This window comes from Loxodonta africana, chromosome 7 (genome assembly GCF_030014295.1).
Source record: "Loxodonta africana isolate mLoxAfr1 chromosome 7, mLoxAfr1.hap2, whole genome shotgun sequence".
Classification (NCBI taxonomy): domain Eukaryota; kingdom Metazoa; phylum Chordata; class Mammalia; order Proboscidea; family Elephantidae; genus Loxodonta; species Loxodonta africana.
Window position 1 is genome coordinate 943,618 of NC_087348.1, and position 21,467 is coordinate 965,084.

Sequence of the window (21,467 nt, forward strand, 5' to 3'; positions counted from 1 at the left end):
CCTGTGGTGTTAACATGGGTCACCCTGAGTCCAGGTTCCAGGTAGGCAGCCCAGTAGTGACAAGAAGGACACTTGGCAGTGTGAGCTGGCCGGCTCTGGGAATCTATCCTGCACACATTCTGCAGAGCTTTACCCACATCCACGGCAGCTCCTGCTGTGCTCGGTAGCTGAGCTGCCCCACTGGGCACGACTTTTTGTTGGGACCCTACTCCCTGGTCTTGGGAAAGGGGTGCTAGGGAATTTGAGGGGAACTGACTTTTCACTCACAAAGTAACTCCTTCAACTAATGTCATTACCAGGTCTTCTAGCACAGGGACAACTTCCTATGAGGGGGAAGAGGACTCCTCGGGAATGGGGTCCCCGGATTATCCCACTTAACCCATTCCGGTTCTCTGGGCCCTGTTGCCCCGACAAGGCTCTGGCTTTCCCGTAAGACATTGGTGAGGCAGCACATTTGTCTTCTGTGGCTATTTCGCAACTGTCAGAACCCAGCTGTGTGTGTGGCTACAAGAGGCGGGGTCTGTACAGTCCTGGACAGCTTCCCCCACGGAGTTCTTGAATTCTTCCTGCTTGTACAGCGTCCACGGCAGGAAAGCTTAGTCCCCAGGTTCTTGCCTTTCCCAAGCATGTCACTCATGGAGACCATGAGTGATGGTGTGATCCCAGGGGTAGCCACTGGGTGCCAAGGACTGCCACATCCCTGTCCCCCCACACTCATGGCTGCTCAAGACCTCTAGCCACGCTTGGGTCAGACCTTCAACCTTCAGGTTGCCATCTTCCAAAAGGTTCCTTGTCTTCCACCCATTCCAGGAACACGTTCTTCATTCACCTGCCATCGTCGTGGGCACAATGGAAGCCAACTCCGGAAACCAACTCTGGCTCATTTAAGCAGGAGCCAGGTTATGGGGAGGAAACTGGGTCACTCACAAAGCAGGTGGGAGGCCCAAGCAAGAGTCCTGACATATCAAACACCACAGACATGGTCTGTTTGGGATGCCGGGGTTGGCTTTCGGTCCTGGGGCCATGGCACAAGGCTTGGGCTTGCATCTGTGGGCAGCTCCCATGCCCTCAACCTCCATGGGTCACAGGTCCAAGAAAGGGACTTATGGCTCATCCTACCCCTGGGAACAGTGTCATGACCACAAATGGCTAAAATGTGGCAGATGTCCAGTTTAGACGACATGAGGAATGAAACTGTTTCCAAGCACTGCACTCACTGAGGAGTGACAGAAGTTGGGGAGGTCCCCTTCTTCCTGGGAGCCCTTTGCTCTTCACCTGTCTGTCTTGGGAGGTTGGGACTTTGCCGCCTTGGAAGTGTCCTGTGATAGGTCCCTTGCATCAGAGTGGCCCTTGGTGGTCATCCAAGTGGCCCAGACAGCCCTCGCCCGGACAGGTCCAGGGTCTTGGTTTCCCCTGGGGGTACGGGAGGCCCAGAACCACAGTGAGATGGTCTGAGGGAGCCCCGTCTGGCTGTGCCCCCAGGATCTACCCCGACTAGCTCTCACAGGGACTGGGGAAGTGAGCCACAGCGGGGACAAAGGTCTAGCTCCTGGTCTGGGCTGGTTCGAGGTACAGGGCTGGACAAGTCTGCTGAGGAGGCAGCCGCCTCTTCAAAGCCATCCTGCTTTGGAAGGAGAGCTGTGGGTGCCCTCTCCTCTGCAGACACACTTTCTGGCCGTCAGTGGAGGCCAGGCCCCCCCTGCAGCGCCTGCCCACTCTGGATGAGCCTACGTGGCCAGGGCCACAGGGCAGACTTGGGAGCCGTGGGGATGGCGGCAGCAACCACCGGGCGCAGGTTGGGGTATTGAGGGACAGACCCGGGACAGCAGTCACGTGGTGCTGGCATGGGCGGGGGCGGTGGGCGAGGCCAATCCTCCTCAGGCTTCAGTCTCCCAATTTGCCCGGAGGAAGGGGCTGGCTGTGGGCAGGTCCACCGAGCTCCCCGCAGACCTGGTCCCCGAGAGTACAGCATGAGTTCCAGACCCTGGGTGCCCCCGGGTCCCCCGAGCTCAGAGGCTGCAAGAGCCTTTGGCCGTGCCCCCTCTAAGTCCTGAGGTGGGGGAGGGGTACTCCTCAGACCTGGGGATCCTGGGTCGCGGGAGGATTTCCTCACTGGGGTCAGGAAGGCAAAGGTCGCCTCCTGAGGCGGCTGTCCCCGCCCGCCTGCCTGCCTCTGCCCCGCGCCCCTCCCGGCTCTGCCCTGCGCGCGTGGGGGCTCCACGCCCGGGGTCGCCTGTGCATTGCACACGACCCGGAATCGTGCAGGAGCTATCCATTCACTCCAACTGGAAAAATAGGACATCTGGAGAACGCAGTGAAGAAAAGTCCACGTCCAGGGCCATCCCGGCAATGACGCCCGCTCTGCTGAGATCTGAGCTGACGTGCGCCGGCCGCTCACCGGTTTCGGCCGCTCTGCAGCACACGCTGGCCTGAATAATAGTAATAACAACAACAAAAGCAGCCACGCGTCGGGCTCAGTCTGCACCTTCGCCTTCCACGGATAACGGCGGCCCCGGGACGCGAACCCGTGGTTCCAGACCACTCAGCCGCCGCGCTCTGCCCCCAGGGGGCGCCCACGCACCTCCCTCTATGCGCTTTCCGCGGCGTGCTCGTCCCCGCGCCGCCGGCCGCGCGCGCGCCGTCCACGTGGTGCCCGCCCCGGCCGTCGTCCGTCGCCGCGTGCGTGCGCGTGCGTGCGTGCGGCGCGAGCTGCGTGCGTGCGCGTGCGCGGCCCAGAAAGCGCCGCTCGGAGGCTGAGGCGGCTCCTGCTGAGGCGGCTCCTCCTCGGGCGGCGGCGGCGGCGGCGGCGGTGACGGCGGCGACGGCGGCCCGCGCTCCCCGCTCCCCGCTGCCCTTACTCCTCCTCCCGGGCCCGCCGGCCGAGGCCGCCACCCGGGCCCGAAGATGCCGGCCGTGTCGAAGGGGGACGGGATGCGGGGCCTGGCGGTCTTCATCTCGGACATCCGCAACTGTGAGCGGCCCCGGGCGCCGTCTGGGGGCGCAGGCCCGGGGGGGCGCCGTCTGGGGGCGCAGGCCCGGGGGGGCGCCGTCTGGGGGCGCAGGCCCGGGGGGGCGCCGTCTGGGGGCGCAGGCCCGGGGGGGGGGCGCCGTCTGGGGGCGCAGGCCCGGGGGGGGCGCCGTCTGGGGGCGCAGGCCCGGGGGGGGCGCCGTCTGGGGGCGCAGGCCCGGGGGGGGCCTGGGGGTGCGAGTCTGGCGGGTGGGGGCAGGGGTCCGGGAACGCGGGGCCCGGAGGCGCAGGCTCGGGGTCTGGAATGGGGGCTGGTGGGATTGCGGGGGCTCCAGCCGGGGTGCGGCGGGCGAAGTCGAGTGTTTGGAGTTGCAAAGCTAATGGGTCCAGGCTGGGGTGCGGGTGTCAGGGATGCAGGGTGCAGATCAGGCTGTCCGGGTGCCAGCGTGTGTCCGGGGATGCAGACCTGGGGGGTGGGTAGGTGGGGGTGCAGCCCGGGGCCTGGGATGGAGCCCCCAAAGATGCAGGGGGCTTAGGCCTGGGGTGCGGGTGGGGGACGGCAGGGCCTCGGCCTGCACCCCCTCCAGCGCCCCGTCGCCTTCCCCAGTGGCCCCCTCCGCGTTGTCACCCCCGCGGGGGGCTGTGGCACCGCCGAGGGGGTTCCAGCGAAGACACCCGTCCCCAGGATGATGTCATCTCAAATGGTGTCTGCTCAGCCTTTCTAGTAACCGAGCATTTAACCCAGCGTTCCCCAAAATATTGTGGATTTTCGCTTTGGGAGTGCAGCTAGTGAAACGGGAAACAGCTATGGGACTCGGCTTCTAGAAGGCGCTTGTTACACCCTGATTAGATCTAAGCTTAAAATGATTCACTCCCTGAGGGAGCCAGAACACCAGAGCCATCAGGCCGTGACTCCAGGGGACTGCTCTGCCTGCTGCCTCCAACCAGACCCGTTCTTGCGACAGCGGGCCTCTCAGGGTGGAAAAAATCCACACCAAAGAGCCAAGGAGCCAGGAAGGCAGCCCTGCTGAGAGGATGCGGGGTGGGTGTGCCCTCCGCCACTGAAGTGTGTGTATAGAAACTCCTTTGACTCACAGGGCATCCCCTTTTATTAACTGTAGAAGCCAGTCTCTTGCCCGGTGTTTTGTTTTTTCCTTGTTATCCACCAAATAGTTGACCTTGTGATTTTTATTACCTGAGGTTTAACGTACATTTTGTGGAATTTTTATAATCTCATTTACTGGTAAGTCCATTCTCATCTCAGACTAGAGTTGGAGACCGGGCTGGTTACCCTGGAAGGTTAGCAGACCGTCTGTTCCTCCCCCTGCCCTGCAGAAATAGGTGTGGAAACACACCTCAGATCAGTGCTTTTACAAGTAGGGCACTTTTCTGTTTTTTTGTCCAAGACAATATTATTCGTAATCATAAGATGTTTTGTAAAACTAAGTGTATGTGTGTCTGTGTGTGTTACTATTGAGAGCACCCCGCAGGCAAAGGCTTATCAGTTGCTGTCAAGTCAACTCCAAGTCATAGCTGCCCCACGTGTGTCAGAGTAGAGCTATGCTCCACAGGGTTTTCGATGGCTGATTTTTCAGAAGTAGACCACCAGGCCTTTTTTCTGAGGTGCATCTGGGTGGACTCAGACTTTCAGCCTCTCAGTTAGCAGCGAGCGCGTTAACCATTTATGCCACCCAGGTACTCCTAGCAGCCTTAAATAAGCTATGACTTCTGCCCCCAATTCTTGAAGATCGCGCTGCACGTGGCCTACTGCAGGACTGGGACGGTGAGCTTCAGAGTTGTTTTCCTACAGCAGATCACACGCTCATTGGATACACGTTTGTGCCAGGTCTTATCTTTGACTAGATGGTCCCTGCCACACGTGAAGTGCTTGGTACGCTTTGGTTGACTGACAGTATGTAGACCAGGCTTCCTCTACCTCAGCACTGTTGACGTTTGGGTCACCCTTTGTTGTAGGGACTGTCCTGTGGATTGTAGGATGTTCAGCAGCTCCCTGGCGTCTACACACTAGATGCCAGTGGCATTCCCTACCCAAGTGTGATAACCAAAAATGTCTGCAGATATTGACAAGTATGTTCTGGGGAGCAAAATTGCCCCTGATTGAGAACCACTAGTGTAGACCAATGAGTAAAACGATTCCTACCCTGAAGGAGCTTGAATAAGAAGGGTTGTCTGATCCTGGGGGAGCCAGGTCTCTGCTCAGCATGGCCCTTTCCTCAGAAACACTGCTGCCATCTCTCATTTCAATTACCCTGTCATAGCCATAGCACTTGTACTGAACTGCTCTCCATAGCAGTTGCCGTCAGCTCATGGGGCTACATGTCTGAGTTTGTGTCTCCTAGACTGTAAATGCCATGAGGGCAGGGACCATCTGTCTCCTGTGCCTGTCACGATGCCTGGCATATAGTGTGCACTTCTCATGGTGCCTGGCACGTGGTGTGTGCTGAGTAAATCAATAGATGAGTGAGCCAGAGAACACCCCCTTGGAGGTGACTCTGAGGTTGATTTTTGGAAATGTTTAAAGGACACTTCAGGCAGAGAGGTGGCAGGGGTAAAGGCCAGGATGTGCGTGGACAAGCAGGGAGTTAATGTTCTTGGCAAAGTGTTGGCCGGTGGCTGGAGGTGGGGCCAGAGAGTGAGGCCGGGCAGAGTTGGTGTGACTTGGTTCCTGATGCAGGGAGAGGGGTCATTCTTCCCCACCTGGGCCCCTGATTTTGTGTGCACATTGTTCAGTGATGTGGGTGAGCGAGGAATAGCCAGGCTCGCTGTGGAGAGGGCAGTGAGCTGGCCATCCAGGGGCTTGACCTTGACTCACCAGCTCCATGACCGGAAGCCAACAGCTACTGAGCCTCAGTTTCCTCAACTGACATACGAGAGGGTGGAGTTTGAGCTCAAATATCAGTAAAGTCTGCTTCAGGTATAAAATTGCAACTCCTTTTTACCTTCCTGAAATGTTGTTGTTGTCAGGTGCCGTCGAGTCGGTTCTGACTCACAGTGACCCCACGTACAACAGAATGAAACACCGTCCAGTTCCGCACCATCCTCGCAGTCCTTACTATGGTTGAGCCCGTTGTTGCAACGATCGTATCAGTCTCTTTGAGGGTCTTCCTCTTTTTCGCTAACACTCTACTTAACCAAGCATGGTGCCCTTCTCTAGGGACTGGTCCCTCCTGATGACATGTCCAAAGTCTAGCCTTCCTTGCTTCTAAGGAGCATTATGGCTGTACTTCTTCCAAGACAGATTGGTTCATTTTTCTGGCGGTCCATAGTGTATTCAGTGTTCTCCGCCAACACCTTAATTCAAAGACATCAATTCTTCCTTGGCCTGCCTTATTCATTGTCCAGTTTTCACATGCATATGAGGTGATTAGAAATACCATGGCTTGGGTCAGGCGCACCTTAGTCCTCAAAGTGATATCTTTGCTTTTCAACACTTTAAAGAGGTCTTTTGCACCAGATTTGTCCAACGTGGTGTGTTTGATTTCTTGATTACTGCTTCCATGGGTGTTGATTGTGGATCCGGGTAAAATGAAGTCCTTGACAACTTCGGTCTTCTCCATTTATCATGATGTGGCTTGTTAGTCTAGTCATGAGGATTTTTGTTTTCTTTATGTTGAGGTGTAGTCTTTCATCTTCAGTAAGTGCTTCAAGTCCTCCTCACTTTCATGGGGTTGTGTCATCTGCGTATTGCAGGTCATTAATGAGTCTTCCTCTGAGCCTGTTGCCATGTTCTTCATACAGTCCAGTTTCTTGAATTATTTGCTCAGCATACAGATTGAATAAGTATGGTGAAATGATACAATCCTGGTGGACACCTTTCCTGATTTCTAACCACGCGGTCTCTCCTTGTTCTGTTCTAACAACTGCCTCTTGGTTTATGTACAGGTTCCTCATGAGCACAGTTAAGTGTTCTGGAATTCCCATTCTTCTCAGTGTTATCCCGTAGCATGAGCAGAAGTGAACACACCCTAGGTTTGCAAAGGTGCTCCCTGCTGGGCCATGTGGGCCTGTGGCCCTGTGGATTCCTTAGCTCAACAGTTCACTTCCTATTTAACTGACGTCAATCCAGGGGCCGCTCGCGTGAGCTCAGCGTGTGGGAGTTACTGAGGTGTCTGTTTCTTTGTTTTTAATTGACATTAAAGAAAGTTCTAGTCCTTTTATTTCTTTACAGTTTCCAACAAGAAAACCTGTATTTTGAAATAGTCATGAATTCACAGGAAGTTGCAGAGAAACGTACGGGGGGCCCCACAGCACCCTTCGTCCCGCCTCCCCCAGCGCCAGCACCTTCGGTAGCCAGCACCTTCGGTAACGACTACAGCGCCGTTTCATCGCCGGGAAGCTGACGCTGGTGCACGTACTGCGCGTAGTCGGATTTCACCAGTGTTACCTGCGCTCATTTGTTTGCGTATTTCTGGGCAGTTTCATCGCGGGTGTAGCTTGGTGTTAGCCCCACTGCGGTCAGGGTACACAACTGTTCCATCAACACGAAGCCCCTGTGCCACCCCTTTATAGCCAGCCCATCCGTGGCAACTGCTGATCTGTTTTCCCTCTCTGTAATTTTGTGATTTCAGGACATTCTGTAGGTGGAAGCATACTGTACATGACCTGTTGAGATTGGCTCTTTTCACTCAGCGTAATTCCCTTGAGGTCCATCCGGAGTATTGCGTTAATTGGGTTATATTGAAGCAATGAATTCCAAGAAAAACAACTGCTGAAACGGGGCAATGAGGTGACCGTCACTTGTACTTATCCAGTTATTTTGGAACTCACTGTCTTGTGCTCATGTGGTCTGTCAGCGAATGGGAGGTACACATCTTTGTGCATCACTATTGATGCCACAACACTTGCGCATTAGTGAGTGTGGAGCACTGCTGAGAGTGTAGTGAGACTGAAAATCGACTGCCACAGTGTCAGGGACTTCAACGAAGGGGAGAAATTATGGGTTGTTGCGAGACACTCAAGTGGCTGGTGGGTAGGAATTGCCATTTATCCTTCCTGGCAGTGCAGCACGGGGAGCTGGGTGTGCAGATGAGAGGATGAATTCTGAGACTTCCATCTCACGGAGGCGTTTACTTAATCCCTCCAGGAACTCAGACAAGGAAAACAAGTGGAGGGAGAGATGTAACAACCCAGCTGGCAAAAACAAATTACCCGTGTTCTCAAGAGTGCAATGCAGTTTGCTGCAGGCACAAAGATGAACCAGCAGAATGGTCACTGTGCTTTTTTCATTGTGGGTTATAGAACTTGATCCCTTCCATTTCTGTTAATTTTGTTGAATTTAGGCACTCCTTGAATTGTTCTTTAGCATGACTAAAGTTTAAAAAATGTTATTTGTTCATAAAATTCTGGTTATGAGTCATAAGTTGGACACGGAGAAATGATGAACATAGAAATTTAAATTCTGCTTGAACTTTAGTGTAAAAATTAAATATAAAATCTATACTTAATTTTCCTGACTAGTGGTAAAGGAGCCCTGGTGGCGCAGTGGTTAAAGTGCTTGGCTGCTAACCAAAAGGTCGGCAGTTCGAACCCACCAGCTGCTCTGCGGGAGAAAGTTGTGGCAATCTTCTGTAAAGATTTACAGCTTTGCAGCCCCTATGGGGCAGTTCTGCTCTGTCCTATAGGGTTGCTATGAGTTGGAATTGACTTGATGGTGATGATTTTTTTTTTTTTTTAGTAGTAAAGACCAGAATCAGAGTTTGTCTGTTGTGTTTTAACTTGCAAGGCTCTTGACTATGTTTTTAAAGTGCTGACTTTTTAAAAAAGAATGCTCTTCTTGCGTATCTTCTTTTGCAGTCTTATGCATTATTTATATTCCTGAGAAACTGGTTCCGGAAGCGTTTGATGAAGGGAGAGTGACGAGAGTAACCAGCCCCGGTGCCAGAGGGGAACTTGGTCTTGGCTCCAGATGCGGCCTTTGTGCCGAGTTGGTGGTTGCTTGCTTCTAGGAACTGGACACTGGCCCTGGGCTGTGCTCTCCTCTGAAGGGGGTGTTGGTCTGCTTCCCATGGGACAAGTTGCAGAGTCCCAGAGAGTGTGTTCCCATGCAGGTGCTTAGCATTCCTTCTCCTTCCTCCTAACGTGGTTTTCGTTGTTTAACAGGCTTCTGGCAACAGCATGTGTCAGAAGTTTGTAGTCACAGTTATATAGAAATGAGGCTTGGAAAGGCTATCTTTGTGGGATTAAATGGCACTTCCTTGGCTTTATAACAATCAAATAGATCAAAGCAGAGGGGAAGGTTAGCGTCCAATGTAGGAAGTGATGTTTTGGGTGTAAGATTTTACACTAATAGGAATAAAACCCAAAAAACCAAATCTGTTGTTGCTGAGTCAATTCCGACTCATAGCAACTCTATAGGACAGAGTAGAACTGCCCCATAGGGTTTCCAAGGAGTGCCTGGTGGATTTGAACTGCCAACCTTTTGGTTAGCAGCCGTAGCTCTTAACCACTGTGCCACCAGGGTTTCCACTAAATAGGAATAGAGAAGTTCAAGTAAATGGTTGTGGGCTGTGGGCGGAGGTGCTCTCCTTCATGATGGCTCCTCAGAATAGACTCCATGCACTTAGCAGGTTCTTGAGCAAGGGGTCACCTTCCCTCATCTCAAATTGCAAAACTTAGAAAGCTTTGAGAACCAAAAGTCCTTTTTGCAAATCTGTGGTTACCTCATTTGGCAAAAAAGGTGTATGCAAACTGCCAGGAGGCTCCCCATGTCCCCTCCTGCGGACGCAGGTCTCACCACAGACCTGTCAGGACGCTGGCCGGTGCTGCCTAGCCCACGGTGGGTAGATGACAGGCAGCATTCCCCAGTCTGAGCACGTTGAACCCTGAAGAGTTTCAGCCTGGGCTTTGGAAAAGGGGTCAGGGTAGGCTTGGTCTGGTTATGTGTGGTGCTGTGTGCAGTTAGGAGCAGTGGGCACATGGTTCCCATGGGCGTCAGAGCGAGCAGACCAGTGGGAGGTGGTCCTGTCTGTGCCTGCACCTCCTTTACTCAGGCTCCAGGTGTGGGTGGTGAGAGTCCATCAAGAGGGACCAGACAGGTCTTGGCCTGAGGAGTTCTCTGAATTGGAGGTGGGGAGACCCTAGAGGGAGAGGGCAGAGAAGGAGCAATAGTGGCCTCAGTATGCTGTGGACATCCAAAAAAAAGGAACTCCACGTTGATACTGGGGATGCTTTGTATTCTGTGTTCCTTTTCCTGTTAAAGCCTGTCTGCTCCTGCTCCACCACACCCTGCCTGCCCCCATCCACTGTGCTAGAAAGAACGAAGAAAGGTAGGACTGTCCTCCCTCCTTCCCCTCTCACGTCTTGGGTCAGCACAGCGACCGGCCTGATTTTAAGCAGTGTCAAAGATTTGGTACTGAAATCACACGTTTGAGGCTTCTATTACCTCTGGGTGCTGTGTTTAAGTGAATAACTTTCCCCCAGTTTAAAAAATAAATGAGCTTACATAGGAAAACAGAAGTGAGCAGTTTTCACCAGCTCATGGGATGCCCGAGGTACCTAAGCTGCAAATTGTGAACCGATGTTACGCTGACTCCATCTTGACTTTGCTGTTGCTGAGTGCTGCGAGGAGCTCCGCGTGCGGGTTTATGGTGAGAAGCAGCTCAGGCAGATAGTTGCCATGGCGTCCTGTGTGGAGGTGGGAGCTGAGGCCGTGAGACGGGGTGCTCACGGAGAGGCACAGCGCAAGTAGTATGTGATGGATGCAGACCAGCTTAAACGGTGCCCTGGAGACTAGAGCTGGGATGTGGACTAGGGAGACTGTGGGGCAGCGGGGTGCCCAGCGTCAAAGGAAGAGGCCGCCCAGTAGCAACCCCTTGCTTGGAGGCTGCTGGCTTCTGATGGTCCAGGAGATAACAGTGTGCTCTTTGAGTAGCACCGTGGTCTTGCTTGCCTTCCAGACATCACTTCTGAGTTCTTCATGCTCTTTCCTCCAGCACTGTCAGCACAGAGGAACAGCGCAGGGGCCCAGTCAGCTCATAATGATGGTGTGGAAAATGGGTCATCAGGGCTTCTGTGGGAGCCCAGGGAGCCACAGGGTGGGAGGTAGGAGAGCATGGGGTACAGGGTGGGGAGGAAGGTGCTGGTCCCTGTTATTTCTCACTGTGGTAGCAGGAAGCTACAGAGTTTTGAGAAGGGCAGTGTTGTGCTCACCTTGGTTATGGGCTCTAGGAGAGCTGGTGATTCTCCTCCCTTATGGGGTTCTTTGGGCCCGGAGTTCTTTGGGCCTGTGCGTTCACTCAGCCTCCCGGTACTGCAGTGAACCCTTGGCTGAATGGTTGACTTTCTGCTGGATGTTCGTTTAGGAAAAACTCTTGTAACTGGTGGTTTGGGTCGGACCCTGATTCTGCTCCCTTTTCTTTCCACTTCTGCAAATTGTGGCCATGAGCAGAGCCTGGACTCTTCATTTTTGCCCAAAATTCAAGCCCAGTGAGAGCTGCGGTGTTTTTGGAACATCCCTCTCCTGTGTTCAAAATGTTTCCTGTTTACCTTTCTTTCCACCTACCCCAAGATTTGATGTTCTCTGTGTACAGGATTGCTTAACAGTCTGCAGACCAACATCCGAGTTGAAATTGCCTGGTTTTTGTTTTGCATCCTGGGGCATTTTTCTAACCCTTAAAGTCTTATCTGATGACAGCACCAGAGTGTAGTGAGGATTAGTTAATTACTAGGTCTAAAGCACCCTGAGCTCCTTAGGGCCAGCGGTGCCACGCTAGGATTTCCGTTCTTTCTGTGGGCAGCTGTCCGGGATGTGATGTGGCTGAGGTAGCAATTATGTTTTCTATACAGGCATTTCAGGAGGTGGCATACGATCAGGAACCAATGGTGCTGAAGGAAGGAGTCCAAGCTGCTCTGAAGGCATTGGTGAAAAACAAGGCTCCAGGAATTGATGGAGTATTAATTGAGATGTTTCAACAAACAGATGCAGCACTGGGGGTGCTCACTCGTCTATGCCAAGAAATATGGAAGACAGCTTCCTGGCCAACTGACTGAAGGAGATCCATATTTATCCCTATTCCCAAGAAAGGTGATCCAATCGAATGTGGGAATTAGAGAACAACCATTAATATCGCATGCAAGCAAAATTTTGCTGAAGATCATTTAAAAACGGCTGCAACAGTGTATCGACAGGGAGCTGCCAGAAATTCAGGCCAGTTTCAGAAGAGGACGAGGAACCAAGGATATCATTGCTGATGTCAGATGGATCCTGGCTGAGAGCAGAGAATATCAGAAGGATGTTTACCTGTGTTTTATTGACTATGCAAACGTATTTGAGTGTGTGGATCATAACAAACTATGGATAACACTGCGAAGAATGGGAATTCCAGAACACTTAATTGTGCTCATGAGGAACCTTTACATAGATCAAGAGGCAGTTGTTCGGACAGAACAGGGAGATTCTGATTGGCTTAAAGTCAGGAAAGGTATGTGTCAGGGTTGTATTCTTTCACCATACCTATTTAATCTGTATGCTGAGCAAATAATATGAGAAGCTGGACTATATGAAGAAGAACGGGGCATCAGGATTGGAGGAAAACTCATTAACAACCTGCGTTATGCAGATGACACAACCTTTCTTACTGAAAGTGAAGAGGACTTGAAGCACTTACTAACGAAGATCAAAGACCACAGCCTTCAGTATGGATTGCACCTCAACATAAAGAAAACAAAAATCCTCACAACTGGACCAATAAGCAACATCATGATAAACGGAGAAAAGATTGAAGTTGTCAAAGATTTCATTTTACTTGGATCCACAATCAACAGTCATGGAAGCAGCAGTCAGGAAATCAAAAGATGCATTGCATTGGGTAAATCTGCTGCAAAGGACCTCTTCAAAGTGTTGAAGAGCAAAGATGTGACCTGGAAGACTAAGGTGTGCCTGACCCAAGCCATGGTATTTTCAATTGTATCATATGCGTGTGAAAGCTGGACAGTGAATAAAGAAGACTGAAGAAGAATTGATGCCTTTGAATTGTGGTGTTGGCAAAGAATATTGCATTTACCATGGACTGCCAAAAGTACGAACAAATCTGTATTGGAAGAAGTACGACCAGAATGCTCCGTAGAAGCAAGGATGGCGGACTGCGTCTTACATACTTTGGACATGTTGTTAGGAGGGATCAATCTCTATAGAAGGACATCATGCTTGGCAGATTACAGGGTCAGCGGAAAAGAGGAAGACCCTCAACGAGCCCAGGACTTAGACTCAGGTGGTCCAGCTCCAGAGGCCTCTCTCTGAACCACACTGTTGTACCAGCTGCCCGGAGAAGACCGCTCTGCAGACGGCTGCAGGCATGCTGGCCTGAAGGGGTGAAAGGGTGAGGGTATGTGGGGGTTTAGCCGAGGGGACCAGAGGAGCCACAGCTGAGGTAGGAGGAGCCCTGGCGAGATGCTGTCCTGGAAGCCAAGTGTCGCACCTTTTTGGGGGCGGGGGAGCGGGCAGGCGCACGTGCTGCTGGCAGGTCACCTGAGACAGCATTTGGTAGGAGAGAGGAATAACCGGAAAAAGTAAGTCTAACCACGGAAAAGGGAGAGAAATGGGATGGTGACTGCAGAGGGCAGCTCCATTTTCTGTTGCAGCTGCAACAACTTACCTCTCAACTCTGTCCATCAGAAGCCCTGTGTGGCCCTGCCTAGGGTCTCCCAGGACTGAAATTAGGGTGTCAGCAGGCGCGCTCCTTCCTGGGGGCTGTGGGGCTGAGTCTGAGCCCACTCATGCTGTTTGCTGAGTGCAGTTGGTGTGGCTCTGGGAGGGAGGGGGCCCGTTTCCCTGTTGGCTGTTTGCTGCCTGTAAAGCTAGTGATGTCAGAGGTCCTCTAACTTCAGGAAGAAGTAGGAGAAGAGCCCAGATCAGCCCAAAACCGACTGCTGTGAGGTGAAACACACTGTTTACATCTCTCCTCTGGCCAGCTCCTTTACCAGTTCTGACACTAGCCATCCTCCCCACAGCGCTTTCTACTGCTCTGCTGGGTTTGATAATTCGTTGTAGTGGCCACCCAGAACTCCCAGACCATACTCACTGTCGTGGGCTTATTAGGGAAGTGACAGGTTACAGTCTGGGATCAGGATCAAATTGGAAGTGCTAGGAACAACACAGGGCAAGATCAGTTTCGTCAACCAGAACAGCTTCCAACCAGGACAGCTCTTGCTTCCTCTTGGCTGTGCTCACAGGCAGGCCTCCTCTCGGCCTCTGCCCTGCTTGGGCAAGTGTTACAGCTCTTTAGCCAGGAGACATGCCACTCTGCCAGCAAGCCTCCTGCCCAAATGTGCTCAGTTCCCTCACTCTGTGGGTTGGCAAGCCCCACCGCAGCTGACTTGCTTCAGTCTCCTGGTTCCCACTGTCTCACACCGCTGCTGCTCCTGTTACTGCTGTGCCGTCTCGTGCCATCTTCAGTGTCAGAGCATTCTCTTTCTCCTGTGGGCTACGGGCTGATTGTTTGTAGGATAGCAGCCATCACCCCAAAGCACATAGTTAACGTTATTTTGGACCCAGTTCAAGGACCCTGGGTCTAAAGCACACGCTCCACTCCTAGCTCTTCTCAATGATAGTGAGGCCCCCCTCAAACTCTGTGGGATTGGCACTTTTCTAAGCGTACTCCTTCCATCAAGACCACGAACTGACCAATTCTCTCAGCAGGTTACAATCACCTAACTCGACCAACTGTTGAAAGGGTTTTATGCTCCTTGCTTGCATAGTAAACTGTCCAATCCCATTGCAAGATGGTGGCCTAGCGAATCATTTTGGCAGAACTATAAACCCAGGGCCAGAAAGGCTCCATATAAAGAGAAACCCGCTGCCCTATAGTCTGGAGGCTGCTGCATTCCCTTGTTGCCCCGTAGTCTGGAGACCGCCTGAGTCCCTCTGCACTTGCACAGCCCCTTCTGCATATCCCTGCAGATTAGAGTCTCTCCAGCATCCTCTTCTGTCTCAAATCCTGCCTCCAGGTGAGACAGATCTCACTTTTAAGGGCTTGTGTGACTAGATGGGGCTGACCGGGAGGATCCATTATGGCTTCCCTTAGTCATGTCTACAAAGTCCTTGTACCTCATCAGGTCATATTCTCGGGACCTGGGGCCAGGTGTGGACATCTGTGGGCCAGTCTGCCTGCCACAGTAGGCCAGGAAAGTACCTTTTTTTTTTTTTAGGCTAATTCATTTGTTAAATTTACTGAGTGCCCATCTTTTGCAGTGAACAAAACGCCTGCCATCACGTGGCTTTCATTCTAGTGAGATAGACATAAAATGAGTAAACATTTTATATAGTACTTTGCATACTATGTCAGGGAGAAAAATAAGCCAGCAACGGGGATAAGCTTGTTGGAGGGATCACAGTTTAGATCCTGTAGCTGGGGGGTATACCCTGAGGGCCGAGGACCATAGGGGACCCATGTGGCTGGAGGGCGTGGAGGGGCCGGGAGGGCCACGAGGAGGAAGAGAGGAAGATGGCTTATGTGGGAACCCTGGCTTCACCCCAATGGGACTTCAGTTTGAAGTCTTGCTGCTGCTGTGCAGAGAAGGGGGAGGAGCAGGAAGCCTGCCCTAAAACCAGGTGAGAGGTGGGGGCTCCCGGAGAGATGGACAAGGCTGCGAATGGCCATCAGAGGGAGGTGGCATGAGGGCCAGCTGTCCCAAGACAGGGATGGCTCAGTCACAGCATCAGGGGAAGCCGGCGCCAGGCAGATGCAGGCAGAGGAGGCGTTGTGGGACACTTGACTGACAGAGTTCTTTCCTTTTTGTTTTTTGAGATTGCCTTGATTTTTGTCTGTAAACTCTATAGCCAGATGGTTGGTGGAGATGGGGAGGGGGGCGAAGGTGGGAGGAGAATGTGAGAATATCAACTTGGCACAGGTTCAGGGCCGGGCTGGCAAAGAGCTGGCTTTAACTGAATCTGAATTGAATTCAAGAGCACCGTGGAAAGGGATGATCAGTGATCAGTATAAGCGTTTGGCAACCAGTGGTGTGCTGGGAGCATCACGCCCTCATCCCTGGAGTCATCAGGAGCCTAACTCTGCTGGGGGCGAGTGCTGTGTAGTGGTGGCTGGATGAGAAAGCAGCCCCAGTGGAGGAATATGGTTTAGTTTGCTAGTGAGCTGCTGTGCCACAGGGAGTCAGATGGGAGGTGGTGGGGAGTGTGTGGAGGTGGGCTTGAAGGTCGGACCTAGAGAAGGTAGAACAAGGGTCACTCTGGGTGGGAGGGGCAGCAAATGCGAACAGTGGAAAGGTTGGCCTGGGAGGTCATAGGGTGCAGTGGGAGGAGTCTACAGTAAGGTTGGTGGGTGGCCTGGCTGGCTGGCGGAACACACAGACAGCAGCCCTAGTCAGTTCTTGGGATCACTTGTGTAATTGGCTTCCTGAGCTAGTGGGTGAGGTGGGGAGAGCATGGGTGCTGCCTCTGGGGGTGCGCCATTGTCAGCCCAGGCACAGCCCTCCCCCGTTGGGGCTGAGGGCTGATTGTTAGTAGGGTAACAGCCATCACCCTGTAGCACAGACTTTACGTCATTTTTATAAAGTCGACTTTTAGATATTTTTGTGAAAGTAGGTACTCAACAAAATGAGCATGTGTGTGTTTTGTTTTTCATTTTTGTTAAAAAGCATCTAGGTAAATGTCAGAAATGTACAATTATATTGCTGTCTTTGACTTCTTTCTGTTTTCGTCAGGTGAATCTTTTTGATTTATATTTTTCTCCCAAGTAATTTTAAGACATAGAACCATGTAATTCTAAGCGATCCCATTTCAAAATCTGTGGGAGACCCCTGCAAAAATGGCAGTGATTAAAACACACATACCCACACACACACACAGAGAAAACAACAAATGCTGGCAAGGTTGTAAAATGGTACAACCACTATGGAAAACAGTATGGCACTTCCTCAGAAAGCTAGAAATAGAAATACCTTGGTGGTTATTTCAGCAACCCTGTTACCAGGTGTATACCCTGGAGATATAAGACCAGTGACACAAATGGACATGCACACCTGTGTTCATTGCAGCATACTTTAAAATAGCAAAAAGCTGGAAAAAACCTAAGTGCCCATCAGTGGATAAATGGATAAACAAATGTGGTACATACATGCAATGGAATAATATGCAAGGGAGCCCATGAAACATCTTATAATGTGGATGAATCTGGAGGACATTATGTTGAGTGAAATAAGTCAATCACAAAAAAGACAAATATCGTACGGTCCCACTATTATAAAAAAATCAATAATAGATACACACTGTAAAAATGGTATGGGGGGAAGCGGAGCCAAGATGGCAGACTAGATACACTTCCGGCGAGCCCTCTTTACAACAAAGAGCCGAAAAAGCAAGTGAAACGAGTATATTTGTAACAAGCTGGGAGCCCTGAGCTTCAAAGGCAAGCTTGGAAGACGAACTGAGGGGCAGGGGGAGGAAGAGAGCGTTCAGAAGCAGAGAGGAGTTACCAGACCCGAATCGTGGGGAGCCCTCAGGCACCATTCCCGGAGTGGTGGCGATGGGCTGGTACTAGCATTCGGCTGCAGTTTCCTTAGGGAGAAGCAGCCAGCCACACAGTCTACTCACAGCTCTGGAACTTGAGGAGAATGGCGCTCTTGGCAAAAGCTAAGTGCTTGCGTATATTTTAACGTCCCCTCCCCAACCGCAAACCAGCTTCAGTGGCTGAATTCCGTGGGCCTGAGATAGGCACTGTTGAGCACCTAGAGCCATCCTCCCGGCCTTGAGGAAGGAAAAAATTTGTATTTGGGGAAAAGATAATTTGCTAGCTACACTAACCAGGGGAACTCAGGACAGAAGCAGCTCCTGTCTAGGCATAAACTGTCCGTGGACTTTGAGCACCTTCCCTTCTGCATGGTCCTGTGTGAGACTATCTTGGGAGAATAGGTCCTTGTTGGCAGACTCCAACCATTTCAGCTGTGCAGTGGAGAGGTGGGTGTTTGATGTTTGACATTGCTTTGCCTATTAAACAAGGTCCTCGCCTACCCACGTCAGGGACCTAAGGACTGGTAACTCCACTCAGGTCACCCAGCCACCCGTGACAGGGGTCCAAAGATAACTGGTACCTCCCAGTCCTTGCAACCAAAAACTTTGGGTGCCCATGGTCCGTCTGCAGAACCCATCCACCTGCACGCTCTAGGGAACAGGGACGTGCTTTCCTCAGAGACACTTGGGGGTCGGTTCTCAGCCCCCTGCCTTGCTCAGAGCGTGACCCCCTGCTGCAATCACATACCAGTACATACAGTGATCACCCCTGCCCCTCTAAGACTGTTGGACAGAGCCTGTACCACATACTTGATGACCAGCTACCTGGAAACCTGAGCTGAATTCATACAAGAAAAGTGAATGGACTCCTAGACTGATATACCTGATAACAGCTCTAGCCATCTGGAGACAGGACATCAGAGCTCCAAAGGCGAAAACAATCAAGCTAGCTCACTCAAGCAACCCGTAGGGGTATACCAAAACAAAACAAAGCAAGCAGCTACGACACAGCAAGCAAGCATAAACTAATACAATAACTTATAGGTGGCATGGAGACAACAGTCAATATCAAGTCACAGAAAGAAATGGACCATGATCACCTCAACAGGCTCTCAAAACAAAGAATCCAGGGATCTTCTAGATGAAAGAGCATTCCTGGAATTAGCACATGCAGAATACAAAAGTTTAATATACAGAAATGAGACGACACACAGAACAAGCCAAGGAACACACAGATAAAGCAACTGAAGAACTGAGAAAGATTATTCAGGAACATAATGAACAGTTTAATAAGCTGGAAAAATCCATAGGAGGCAGCAATCAGAAATTCAGAAGATTAACAATAAAATTGCAGAAGTAGACAACTCAATAGAAAGTCAGAGGAGCAGAATTGAGCAAGTAGAAGCTAGAATTTCTGAACTTGAAGATAGATCAATTGGCACTAATATATTTGAAGAAAAATCAGATAAAAGAATTAAAAAAAAAAGATGAAGAAATCTTAAGAATCATGTGGGACTCTACCAAGAGAAATAACCTTAGAGTGATTGGAGTACCAGAACAGGCAGGGGTAACAGAAAATACAGAGAGAATTGTTGAAGATTTGTTGGCAGAAAACTTCCTTGATATCGTGAAAGATGAGAAGATATCGATCCAAGATGCTCATCAAACTCTACATAAGGTAGATCTTAAAAGAAAGTCACCAAGACATATTATAATCAAACTTGCCAAAACCAAAGAAAAAGAGAATTATAAGAGCAGCGAGGGATAAACGAAAAGTCACCTACAAAGGAGAACCAATAAGAATCAGCTTATGAACAGCGACGGATCTGTGAAACATTTCATAGCATGGAGGAACCTGGAAGGCATTATGCTGAGCGAAATTAGTCAGAGGCAAAAGGACAAATTTTGTATAAGACCACTATCATAAGATCTTGAGAAATAGTATAAACTGAGAAAAACACATACTTTTGTGGTTACGAGGGGGGGAGGGAGGGAGGGTGGGAGAGGGTTATTTACCTACTAGTTGGTAGATAAGAACTACTTTAGGTGAAGGGAAGGACAATACTCAATATATGGAAGGTCAGCTCAACTGGACTGGACCAAAAGCAAAGAAGTTTCCGGGATAAACTGAATGCTTCAAAGGTCAGCAGAGCAAGGGTCGGGGTTTGGGGACTATGGCTTAAGGGGACTTCTAAGTCAATTGGCAAAATAATTCTATTCTGAAAACATTCTGCATCCCACTTTGAAATTTGGCGTCTGGGGTCTTAAATGCTAACAAGGAGCCGTCTAAGATGCATCAATTGGTCTCAACCCACCTGGATCAAAGGAGAATGAAGAACACCGAGGTCACACGATAACTGTGAGCCCAAGAGACAGAAAGGGCCACATGAACCAGAGACTTACATCATCCTGAGACCAGAAGAACTAGATGGTGCCCGACCACAACCGATGACTGCCCTGACAGGGAGCACAACAGAGAACCCCTGAGGGAGCAGGAGATCAGTGGGCTGCAGACCCCAAATTCTCATAAAAAGACCAGACTTAGAGGTCTGACTGAGACTAGAGGAATCCCGGCGGTCATGGTCCCCAAACCTTCTGTTGGCCCAGGACAGGAACCATTCCCGAAGACAACTCATCAGACATGGAAGGGACTGGACAATGGGTTGGAGAGAGATGCTGACGAAGAGTGAACTACTTGTATCAGGTGGACACTTGAGACTGTTTTGGCATCTCCTGTCTGGAGGGGAGATAGGAGGGTAGAGAGGGTTAGAAACTGGCAAAATTGTCACAAAAGGAGAGACTGGAAGGGCTGACACATTAGGGGGAGAGTAAGTGAGAGTATGGAGTAAGGTGTATATAAGCTTATATGTGACAGACTGACTTGATTTATAAACGTTCACTTAAAGCTCAATAAAAATTATTAAAAAAAAAAAAAAAAGAATAAGCTCAGACTACTCGGCAGAAACCAAGAAACCACACAGGCAAGAAGGCAATGGGATGACATATTTAAAGAATGAAGGAAAAAAATTGCCTGCCAAGAATCTTATATCCAGCAGAACTGTCTCTTAAATGTGAAGGTGAAATTAAGACATTTCCAGATAAACACAAGTTGAGGGAATTCATAAAAACCAAACCAAAACTACAAGAAATACTAAAGGGAGTTCTTTGGTTAAAAAATCAATAATATCAGGTATTAACCCAAGACCAGAACACTGGACAGAACAGCCAGAAGTCAATCCAGACAGGGAAATCCATAAAACCCAAGCAAGATCATAAAAAAAAAAAAAATAAATAAAGAAGCTCAAACAGAGGTAACAGCCATGTTGTTATATAAAAGAAAACAACATTAGAATAATAAAAAGGGACTGAGTAATGTAAACATATACCTTCCATATGGAGAGGAAGATGTGGTGATAAAAAGAAATAAAATTAGGTTTAAATTTAGAAAAAATAGGGGTAAATAATAAGGTAACCACAAAGGAGACAAAGTATTCTACTCATCAAAATAAAATACAAGAAAAAAATAGAGACTCAGCAGAAACAAAATCAACAACAACAAATATGAGGAAAGGGCAATATATAAAGATAATCTACTCAGCACATAAAATTAAGTGGGAAAAAGAAGCTGTCGACAACACACACACACAAAAAAAGACATCAAAATGATCGCACTAAATTCATACCTATCCATAATTATCCTGAGGGTAAATGGACTAAATGCACCAATAAAGAGACAGAGAGTGGCAGAATGGATTAAAAAACAAGATCCGTCTATATGCTGCCTACAATAGACACACCTTAGACTTAAAGACACAAACTAAAAGTCAAAGGATGGACAAAAATATATCAAGCAAACAACAATCAAAAAAGAGCAGGAGTGGCAATATTAATTTCTGACAAAATAGACTTTAAAGTTAAATCCATCATAAAGGATAAGGAAGGACACTATATAATCATTAAAGGGACAATACACCAAGAAGATATAACCATATTAAATATTTATGCACCCAGTGACAG

At 50.1% G+C, this 21,467-nt stretch overlaps 1 protein-coding gene across 3 annotated transcripts in view; it reads left to right on the forward strand.

Annotated features, from left to right (window-relative positions):
* The first annotated feature begins 2,830 nt into the window (after positions 1-2,830).
* The window catches only part of AP2A2 (adaptor related protein complex 2 subunit alpha 2), a 97,992-nt gene continuing 79,355 nt past the window's right edge, over positions 2,831-21,467 (forward strand). For 2 of the 3 annotated variants that reach the window (XM_064287552.1, XM_064287553.1), the window contains exon 1: positions 2,831-2,971. In XM_064287552.1, the coding sequence (XP_064143622.1) occupies positions 2,905-2,971 (67 nt within the window). In that variant the 5' untranslated portion in view covers positions 2,831-2,904. Of the gene's footprint in view, positions 2,972-3,558; positions 7,716-21,467 lie in introns of those variants that run through there. The other variant, XM_010602439.3, reaches the window with a different exon arrangement.